The 10,850-nt window shown below is 39.4% G+C and overlaps 1 protein-coding gene and 1 pseudogene across 1 annotated transcript in view; both read left to right on the forward strand.

Annotated features, from left to right (window-relative positions):
• Window positions 1-3,307, forward strand: part of LHFPL2 (lipoma HMGIC fusion partner-like 2) — a 16,496-nt gene extending 13,189 nt beyond the window's left edge. The window contains exon 2 of the mRNA XM_010187452.1: window positions 2,822-3,307. Within this exon, the coding sequence (XP_010185754.1) occupies window positions 2,822-3,078 (257 nt within the window). The 3' untranslated portion in view covers window positions 3,079-3,307. The remainder of the gene's footprint in view (window positions 1-2,821) is intronic.
• On the forward strand, window positions 3,130-5,478 carry LOC104542972 (annotated as a pseudogene).
• The last annotated feature ends 5,372 nt before the right edge of the window (window positions 5,479-10,850 follow it).

Consider the following 10,850-nt stretch of genomic DNA (forward strand, 5'->3'; position numbering starts at 1 on the left):
TGGGTGTGTGGAATTGACTCAGTTCAGTCATCTTTATTTGCCTTTCTTAGCAAGTAGGAAGCAGGTATTAATGAAATGAGAAAAGATGGTAAATATTAGTGGTAAAAGAGGTGATGTCCTGAGAAGCATTCTGTCTGCACAGAAATGGAGTAGTAGAAGACAGGTTCGTTAGTGAAAACATTAGGGATTTTCTTCTTATTTTGCTAGGCCTGTGTAGCATTCACAAAGTTAGTTCTCTGAAGGAAATTTGGCTGAGACTCTGACTGTATTCAAATCCATAGTTAAAAGACTCTTCTCCAAATTTTGTTTTCATCTCTGAGAAAACAGCTGTAGTTTATTATATTATGGGCTGCAGTCAGTATTCCTCCAGGATTTTTTTGTACTCTTAAAAAGTTTTAATTCAGTAAAGTCCTGTTGACTGCACTTAACAGCAGTCCTGCAGACTTTTGAGGGACAGAGTTTTTGGTAATGGCTTTTCAGCTTGGAGCATACATACCATGAACAAGAAGCATTCAGGACTCCAGGTTTGAAGAAATTACTGCATTTCTCAGCCCTGCTTGTGACTGAGCTACAAGGCAGGTTTGCTGTTAAGCATGGGCTCTCCAGGTTGGTTAGTGCTGGGGTGGTAAACTTTAAAGATTTCCTTTGTGGCAGCAGCTACACTGGCATTTTCAGATCTGGCCTCTTAATTCAGTGATGGGTGATTTTTAACTACCAAAGGCATTGTGATCATTAGAGAAAATGGTAACTGGCGCATACCAGTGTACAACCAGAAAAATACATCGTTTGGTCACGCTGGTTATGCAGAACAGGAAACTGGTGATGAGCAGAGAAGGAACTGCTGGTGTTTAGTCTGAAACGGCTGCAGGGCTCAGCGGGATGAAAGCGCAGTTTATCCAGGTCTGTCCAAGATAAAGCAGTGCTTCATACTTAATGTAGTCCGGCCAGTCAGCCAGGAAACTGCATAAAATTTGTCATTGGTTCTTAAATGTGAGCAGTGGTGAAATCCATCCACAGAGAACGGATATCACTCACCAGTGGGTTTTGCTGCCCCAAAGAATAATGACATTTAGTTCAGTCATGCCCATGCTCTTGTGTCATCGTTAGAAAAATGCTGGAGGAAGGACTTTCTTTTGTGAAATGTTCCGCATTCACAGACATAAAGTTTGGACAGTTGGATGATGGGTTTTGCGTTTTGTGTGTAGTAACTGCTTACTGGCTACCATAGAGCTTTTCTTTCTCAGTGAGGACGCTTGCATCTGCCTGAATTTCTTTAAACAAACAGTTAAGGAATCCTAGCGTACTGCAAGACAGGCCAGTCCAACTGAAGACTGTGCCAACAAGTCTTCACAGCTCTTCTTGGTAATCTCTTAGTGCAGAGGGAAAAGAGGACTGCTCTCTATTTTATTACTTATAAGAAATTTTGAGATTAGATTAAATCTATGGACAAAGCAGTGCCATACGTAAAATGCACAACTTTCAGCCCCCTTCTGGAAGGTGACGGTACCTTTACCAGCTATTTTCGTCAAGGTGCCAGGTTGAATTAAGGACTTCACAATGCAGGACAAATAAATGGATAATATATATCAGATCTGGAAGGCTGTATTCATTTTCTGGATAAACTGGTTGTGTTTAAGCAAAAACTGTTTTGCATAGTTCTTCCCATTCTTCTGAGTAAAATTTTAGAGAAAACAGAAGGCAAATTTTGATTCCTGTGAGCTGTCCTGATGTTTAGCTCCTTCTTATGTACATTGTAGATGGGAGATCTGTTTTTAACTCACTCTGGTATTTTTTAGCAGGGCCCATAAGAGAGTGGTGTAGCCACTAGTATATTAGTTATTTTTATTAAATCTTTCAGCTTTGCACAAAGGCACATTGTGTGTGCAGGAACTCTAATATGACTTCTAATTTCCTTAATGAAGCCCTTCACTGCTTAGGTAAGACTGTTCCTCACAGGAGAGAAAAACGATAAATATGAGAGATGATCAGATCGGGAAAATGCCTGGTCTGAGCTTCGCACATCCAACCTGAGACACAGCAGGGAGTTCGGGCAGTTAAACAGCAGGATGGGGAGTTGGGGCTTTTGCTCCTGCATTACTAGAAATGTGCTTCCCTTCTGCAGCAGTCGATCACCTGACAGAGGATCCTAGTATTCCCTGTGGGTATTTGGGTCCATTTGTTTGGAGCTGACCCCAGAATCCCTTCATTATGGAAGCAGTTCACTGAACTGGCAGAATGACTTTTCTGCTATATCCTAATGTGGCCAAATGAGCAGATGCAGTGTGAGATATTTTTTTCCTAAGGCAAAAAAATCAGTGTAGAAAAGATCCAGAGGAAAATAGGCAAAAATATTTATTATGAATGACTAAATAAAGCTGAATGAGGGCTAGCTAAACACAAACTCAAGAGTGGATGCAAACATTCCAAAGTATTTGAAAAGTGCAAATATAAACAGTAGGTAGACATGCTCAAATGTTTTGCAAGCTCTGTATAGCTAGGAACAATGTGTGAAAACAAAGGATGTAGAAGGAATACAGATCAGTTCTTCCAAAAGGTGTAGAGATTAAAATTAGGAACTAGGCCATTATCATATGAAATAAGCCTTTTGCAAGAAAAAAAACCAGGATACCTCAAAGTTTATATAAAACACTCCACAGTATACACTCAGGAACAGTCAGTAAAGGAAGGTAGGATGAATGAGGAAGAGTCTTCTCCTAATCCTGGTACTTAAGAGTGCGTAGTGATCGTGATGATGTCATGTGTTGCGTTTGGTGTTAAGTGATGATATGTTAAAGTTCTGTCCTTCTGTTTTTATTCCTAGGCCTCTTCCTTATCTTAGGCTTGATACTTTACCCTGCAGGTTGGGGATGCCAGAAAGCAATAAGCTATTGTGGACCTTATGCTTCTGCATACAAACTAGGAGACTGCTCCTTGGGCTGGGCTTTCTACACAGCGATTGGTGGCACTGTTCTGACGTTCATCTGTGCAGTCTTCTCGGCGCAAGCTGAAATAGCCACATCCAGTGACAAAGTGCAAGAAGAAATAGAAGAAGGAAAAAACCTTATTTGCCTCCTTTAACTCCAGTGGGGAAAAATACCAGCACCTGGATCTTAATCTGCTTTCCGTTGACTGGACAAGCAGACCCATGTACCAGTTTGTACCATTTGTGTGATTGAGCCCCATGCATTCCAGCCCCGAACTACTGAAATGGTCTTTCTTCCTTGCTGGGCAATGAGGATCAGAGAAAGGATCCCATGAAAGCAGAATGTAAATACTTGGGGATTTTTTAAATAGTTTCATTCTATGATCAGGACACAGTGGGGATTTTTTTGTTTTAGTTTCATTCTATGATCAGGACGCAGTGGGGATCTTTTTTAGTTTCATTCTATGATCAGGACGCAGTGGAATATATTAATCTGACTGAGGAGGTGAGAAATCATGTGTATATAGCAGAAATGTTGTTGTAACTGACAAATTCTGATTGATGGGATGGCTTTACCCATCTTGGTCACTTTGAAGAATTTGGATTTAAAATAGCAAAAGCCAGCACATTTTTTTCTTATACAAGAGAGAAGCCTATTTTAATTAGGCTTTGTTTCCAAGGGCTCCCCCTCACCTATGAATATTTTACCGCCACCTGGTTTGGTACCACACTTTTTCATTGAGGTGCTTTTTTGATACTGAACTTCCTTAAGCACAGTGCCTACTCAGATAGTAAGTTAAGTGTATGTTGAAGCGAGCAAAGTTGACGTGATGAAGTTTACATCAATCTTTAAGCATTCGAAAAGTCTAGTCCCTGCCAGGTTTGCCTCTAAAGTTACACTGTCAGGTGTGTGCCACTTGTTACTTCGCAGATAAATGATTTTGTTTCCATTGACTGGACAGAGAAGCTGTTGTTACACTGGCTTTCACCTGATTCTGATAAAAGTGTTTGAACTAACAATGGTTGGAAATATTTCTACAGCCTTTATTACAACTCCTGAAATCCCCAGCAGATGACACCTCCCCGCAGCACAACTGGGCTTTCTCTTGTGAATGCCAGCAGCCTGGCCTGGGTCACAGCCTTGTCAGAAATGTCGGTCACACGTTGGACTTCAACGTTGAATTCTTTCTCTTGCCAGTGAACCCTCATTCCCAGTCTGCAGCTCAGTCTCATGACACAGAGCTGTATGAGTCCTGAAGAAATTCACATTTTTCAGGAAGCATTGCCAAATCCTACATGGCTGGAGAGATTTTTTTTTTCCCCCTATTTTTTTTGAAACCGCATGTAGTACAGACCCTTTTCCAACTAAATCAGTAGAAATAAAACAGACCTTGCCACAGATGACATTCCTTTCTCAAGGGCAGTTGGTTGTATTACTTGTGGTGTTGCATCACTTACTAGAACTACTTCTGAAAACAAATTTAAAAGGTATTTCAAAAAACAAAGGAATGATGTTGGGGAGAAGTCATCTGAGAAGTAGTTCTAATGAAATACTAAGTGAATTTTAGATGACTCTTCTTGGTTGGTAATTCAACATCATCCAACAATAGTGTTGCTCTCCATCACTCCACAGTACAATATTTCAAAACATCACACGCTGCATGGATACAGAGGTGATCGCTGAGCTGCTCTGCAACAAACAAGTTCAGCTTCTGCCAGTTAGGAAGGGATTGATTTAATCAGCCTCTTCTTGAATGCAGCTGCTCCTGCAACCCACATCAACCCTACTCTAGTTTAAAATGGGGAATTCACTTTTCTTTCAAGTATTTAATGATTAAAAAAAAAACACACACAAATGTTACTGTCTGGGACCATTTCTGTCAACTGCCTGCACAAAGCAAGAATTTAGCAATTCAAAATTACTACCACTAAGTGGTGTCTGAGGACAGCAAATCACTCCCAGCACAGCCTGTCCATACCTGTGTTAATCTCTTTGGTTTGTTTTTTTCCCCCATATCCACCATCTGAATGGCTTGCATTTGAAGTGTGCCCCAGGCCTGGCACTGCTACCAGGTGACAAAAACACCTTGTTGCGTTCTGCCTGAGCCCCTTGTGTGGGCTCTTGCAGTTGGAAAAGGGGGGTAGGAAGAGTAAGAGTGGCATGCAAATCAGCTGAAAATTAAGTTACAAAATAGAGTTACAGTTTTAGCTTCTCTTAGGTGGGGAGCAGTCCAATGTCACCACTGCCAACAAATCTGGACACTGTATGAGGGTGACAGATGCTGCTTTGGCTTGAGCACTTAAGATTGAGTACGGTCAGTTTCTTCAGAAGGTATAGAGGGCATGTACTGCTTTGGCTTAGAAGTGAACAGTGACAAACCTGCACTTACATTACTAGCTGACCTCTGCTAAAAATTTCAATAGTGTGATGATTTTTTTTTTTTTTAAGTACAAAGGAGGAATTTTCAGTGGCATGTTTTGCTTTTGTTTGCATTTGTAACCAAGAAGAACCTGCTTGTTGCTGGTATACTATCAACTGCTCTGCAACACCCTAATCAATGAATGCAAGAATATCCATGCTCATCACACAGCACAGATAGAAGACAGGCTGGGAAGAAATATATTAAAAAAATAATCAGAATTTATTTTCTCAGGGTTCTGTTTTTCTAGCAAGTGATAAGATGATATATATTGCAGGTTTTTGGGTTTTTATCTGGCTGAGGTTTTCGGGTGTAGGGTGCACTCCTTAAATTTGACAGTTGTTTAAAGTTGTGTCTGAAGTTCACCTCAGCAGTAGCTTTCAAAGATACTTTGAAGAAAAAAAAAAAAGGAGAAACAAAACAAAAAGTGAGAGAAATCAGCTTAAAACAAAAAATTTCATGAGGGGGCTGCAGAGTGTAACTGCTCCTTATGCACTGCATAGGAGCTAGAAGAATTTGCTGTGGATTCTTTAAAACCTGTGTGCCAATTAGTTCAGTTTTACTTTGTTTCTGTGGTATTGAAGAATTCTTCAAACATCTGTGGTTTGATTGACTTCATAAACTTGTATTCTGTAAAGTGCCATAGACTTTTTAAAAAAATTGTAGCATATTTAAAAATCTCTCTCTCTCTCTCTATATATATATATACACAAACTTGTGTGAGATGTGCAATACCAGGAATGGGTTTTATTGTGGGGGTTTTTTCCCCCTCTAAGATTTTGCTTTTAATCAAGATATTTGAAAAGGGACTTCCCAGGGAAGAAGTGGCTGGAGTTACGGTGGTATGGACAAACTAAAGCAGAGTAATGCAACACAATCACTGATTTTTGAAGATTAATACAACAGCAGTAACAGCAGCTTAAAGATTTAACAGAAATCTCTTCTAGATTGATTTGAAATACTCAGATCTATGTAACACAGGCAATTCAAATGTGAAGCTGTGTCCATCTCTGGCAAGCTGCAATCTAAAAGCTGAAAAGGCTTAGCAAGGTTTTTTTTTAATGTGTTTTATTTCTAATGTGGCACTACAGAAATGATTGCTACTGAGCTATTTCTGGGTTGTCTGTATCACCGTTGTCTCTGTTTCACTCAATAAATTCTCTGAATTCTGAGATTATTTTTTTCCTCCAGCCAAATAATTTCCATTTCGCATCATTGTCCCCTGTCAGAGTATCTCCTGTCCGAGTGGTAAATGGGGAGGAGCTCAAGTCTTCCTTGAAGGCAGTGGGCACTGGTGCCTGCATTAAGGGAAAGACAGAGTCCAGCAAAAGCAGAACATGGCAGCAATGTAGACACCACAGCTGTTTTGTGTAGGAAGATCAGCTGTGTCAATCCAGCTAGACTAGATTTTGAGCCATGGTTTATTTGTGGTACTATTTTCCTGTTTTTGAGTCACCACTATGTACATTTGTTAGCATGAATGATGTATCTGTTATTTTTAATCTAAATATCAATTAAAATGTGAGTTTTACAAACTTTAACAGAAGTCTGACTGCCTTAATTCAAATGTATTGGACAAGCTGAGCCACACCAAGGTAGCTTTGATAGCATTAAAAAAATTCCAGCTCACTGATGATGTGTTTCAGATGTCCATCTGACTAACAATTATTACTACTTACAGGTCAAAAAGCACCTGATCTGAAATTGTAGCTATATGTTATACAATACAGTTGCATCAAAGAGACTTTTAAGTGAATGTATGGCTGACAGATGTATTTCATTTTGCAACTAAAGCACTGCAGTTCCTCCTCATGAAAAAGGGTAGTGCAGGTTATAAAACAAACACTGTGTAACCACACAAGCTTTTTAAGTGGTGTTTGCCACAATGTGTCTTACCTTTCACCTGTGACTGCACAAACACTGGAGAGGTTACAGTACTGTTCTTTAAGCAGATTTATAACAGAACCAGGATCAAGGCTTTCAGTAGTTTAAAGAAAAGTCAGTATGTCACTTCTGCGCTCTTACAGTTTTTATGGCCCATTTCTATTAAATTTGCATATACTTGCATTTAGTTCTACATTTACTGCATTTGCACTTCTAACAGTTTCTAAACTTCTAGGAAGTAGCTCATGGTTAAAGCTTACAACATTTAGAAACAAACCTACAGTCCAGAAGAAGTTAGGGGACAGGTGCCACTCAACACACCACAATGGTAGTCATTTCTATGGATTTCAAAGCAGGTATTGATACAGCAATTATTCTACAAATACAAAATACTGCCAAAAGAAATTACAAACTACTGATTTGTATAGCTAAAAACATTGCCTCCCTTTTCCAGTAATGTTAATGGAGTTGGCAATTGGGAACACAGAGTTCAATTCTCTAATTGTGTGCATTATTACAGATTTCTGTGTTCTAGTAACTTCTCCAGCTAGGTTAAGAATGACAATGCAAAAAAAGAAAGCAAATGTATATTATTAATATCGGAAGGACAGGAATGTAAAGACATCGTATTCCTCCTGCGATTCACTGAAAGCTTGTTTTTAACTCGATGCCTTTTATTTGATTTGTAGTACCTTTGTATCAGTGAAATTCTGCAAGTGTAGGAACTGGTGTCCCTAACCAGCTTTAGGTATCACTCAGATGCAGTGGGATCAGTAATCTGGGCTAGCTGAGAAAGGTAAAGAAAAAATAATTAAATCACATTATTTTGGCCATTTCCAACTGCTCTCCTACCTTGGACAAAAATCACTGCCCCACTGCCCAATCCAGCCTATGCACTTTTTTCTCTAAAACATCAAAAATAAATGCATAGCAAAGACAACAGCCCTGCACTGCAGAACAGCAGCGGTGCTTTAGTATGCATGCAATTACTACAGCTCAGACAATGTACGATCATTTAATTAGGCATAAAGACAGTGAAATACACTCGTGGCACTGTCAGCTGGAACAGTGGCAGAGCAGCTGATGCCACAGAGGCACCAAGGGTCAGAGGCAGCTGTTTCCCAGACTGACCTGGGCATTCTGCCCAGCCTGCAAAGCAGAAAAGCTGGGCAGTCACAAGTAACTGCACTCCACCCCAGGCTGCTTTGTCCAGGCCGACATTAGCCCTGCTCCAAGCACACTGCCAATTACTAACACAACCTCCCACTTCATAATCAAAAATTGGCCTCTGAAATTTCCCATCTCACCAGCTGAAACTTTCCCTTCCTGAGCTGTGGGTACAGAGAAGTAAAACCTCATCTTCTCAGCACTTTGTACAGCAGCTCCTTTGTGTTGAAATTTCTCCTTCACTTCCAAGCGACATAACAGCAACATGTAGGAACACTCACTGAAGCAGGACTGTACATTTTACGCACACATAAATACATACATACGCACACACACCCCCACCCACATTACTTAGTCACATCCACTGCACCAAGTGTATTGAGAGAAGGTAAAACAAATTAATTAAAAGTAGTTTTATTTGGAGTATCGCTACCCATTCATCCAACAAAAAGCACATTTTAGATGAGCTGTATATGCTTCCATTAAATGACTGGACAAATTTTCTTTTTTTTTTTTTGAGAACAAAATGTACAGTAGTGTGACCCACAAGTTATACTTCCCGTAACACTTTTTTCTTTTTTCCCCCTCGCACAGCTGTGTGACATGGTATCTAGTTTAATCCTAGCATAAACTGGTATTCTGCTGCTGCAGTAAGGAATCTGCACGATGTCTTTTTCTAAGTCTTCTATCTCTACTGATGAGAGTAAAAGCTAGTTGCAGACATAAAATTGGTTTGTAGGGGGGGAAAAAAGTACAAACTAATTCTTACACATTTTAACACAACTGGTGAAACCTAACACGCATTTGCTTAGTTACCCAATCCACTGTGCCCTACTTCTGGTTCATAACCAGAATGCTCTATGTGCATAGCATTTCCTTGACAGAAATCTACCTTTCCAGAAGTATCAGAGTATCTTTAATCACAGTTCTGTTTTTTCTCTGTGTGTGCAAGCCTTCCCAACATCATGCCTACAACCTTCTTGAGGTAAACTATCCCTTAGCTAAGCAGAGGAATTCTCTTCCCAGAGCAGCACTTAAATTGTGCAGTAATTCTAACCATAAAGCATGACTGGATCATTCTGCACAACTGTGCTTACAAGAGAGTATAAAACCTGTTCCTTTAGTCTGTCTCCAGTGCCACCCTAGATCTGTAAATTACAAAGAAACAGATCAGGTTGAAGAATTTTACTACTACGTGATTCATGCACGCGCCAGTGTCTTCAGAAACTGTCTGCTATGACCCAAAATTATCCTGACTGTACCTCACAGCACTGTTCTCTGTATTGTGCATTAGCAAACATGACTACATCACAGAGGTCCAGATGAAGTTGTTTTGCCCTTCAAAGAAAACCCAGTAATAAATTCAGTACAGTACATAGTTGATATTATATGAAACAGACTGTGATGGTGCCTAAGAGAAAAAGAAAAAGAAAAAGAAAAAGCAAGACACAGCAGTGATACAGAAATGTCAATTCATAGGCAGAAATTAGGAAAATAAACACTACCAAAGCAATGCTTTTCAGCAACTTCATTTTACTTTCAATAGTGTTACAGGATTCACTCAGTATCTGCAGAATTCACTCAGTAACGACAGAACATGTTTAGATTTTAACCTTGTGAGTTTACAGCACAAGAACGTGGGCTGCAAGTGTCATTAACAGTTGACTAGCCTTAATTCTCAATATCCTAATGTATCTTTTTGATAGTGGACATTTTGCTTCCCCACATTTCAGCAGAATTACAGCATTTATATATATAATTATAAAAATCAGGTGAGACTTTTACATAGCTCTTCTCTCCTGCACATTATTCTGCCAGTTAGAAGAAAAATCCCCATATTGGTCAAAACTATACAGAGCAAAACAGGAAAAAAGTCTTCTTTTATTCTATGACACTGTGTTAGTACAATAAATATACAAAACTTCTGAACTACTCAGACATGCAACAAAGGGACAGAAGTAGTGCATTTGTACAGAACCATGACATTCACCAGGATGGCAGAGCCTTGTCAGTAATTTACAAAATATACAAACATCACTCAGATAAATAAAACCAACTCCTAAATTACACATCAATGACTAGTGACATTCCAGTGTTTAAACTTCATCCTTTGTACCCAATTTGCCACAATACTACAAAATTACAGCTTAAGTGGGCGCCATACTCTGCTGAATTAGTAAGAGACTGTAAAATCTAGTTTTCATTAGGTACAAAATATCCTAACAAATATCAGCCTTCTGTTGTCAAAACTAAACTCAAACTTCTCCTTCCCTTTTGGGCTGCGAGTGTCAGAGACTTATGGTTTAAAGAATTCACATGTAACTGAACCTTGAATTTCACTTCGGAGGTTTAAATGTGTACATTCAACCCACAACATTACAAATCAATGCTCCCTATACATAAAACATTAAATATGTTTTCTCAAAGAGTCTTTTGACGCTTGCGGGGGGGGGGTG

The sequence above is a fragment of the Mesitornis unicolor genome, unplaced genomic scaffold (assembly GCF_000695765.1).
Source record: "Mesitornis unicolor isolate BGI_N332 unplaced genomic scaffold, ASM69576v1 scaffold27166, whole genome shotgun sequence".
In the NCBI taxonomy this organism is placed as follows: domain Eukaryota; kingdom Metazoa; phylum Chordata; class Aves; order Mesitornithiformes; family Mesitornithidae; genus Mesitornis; species Mesitornis unicolor.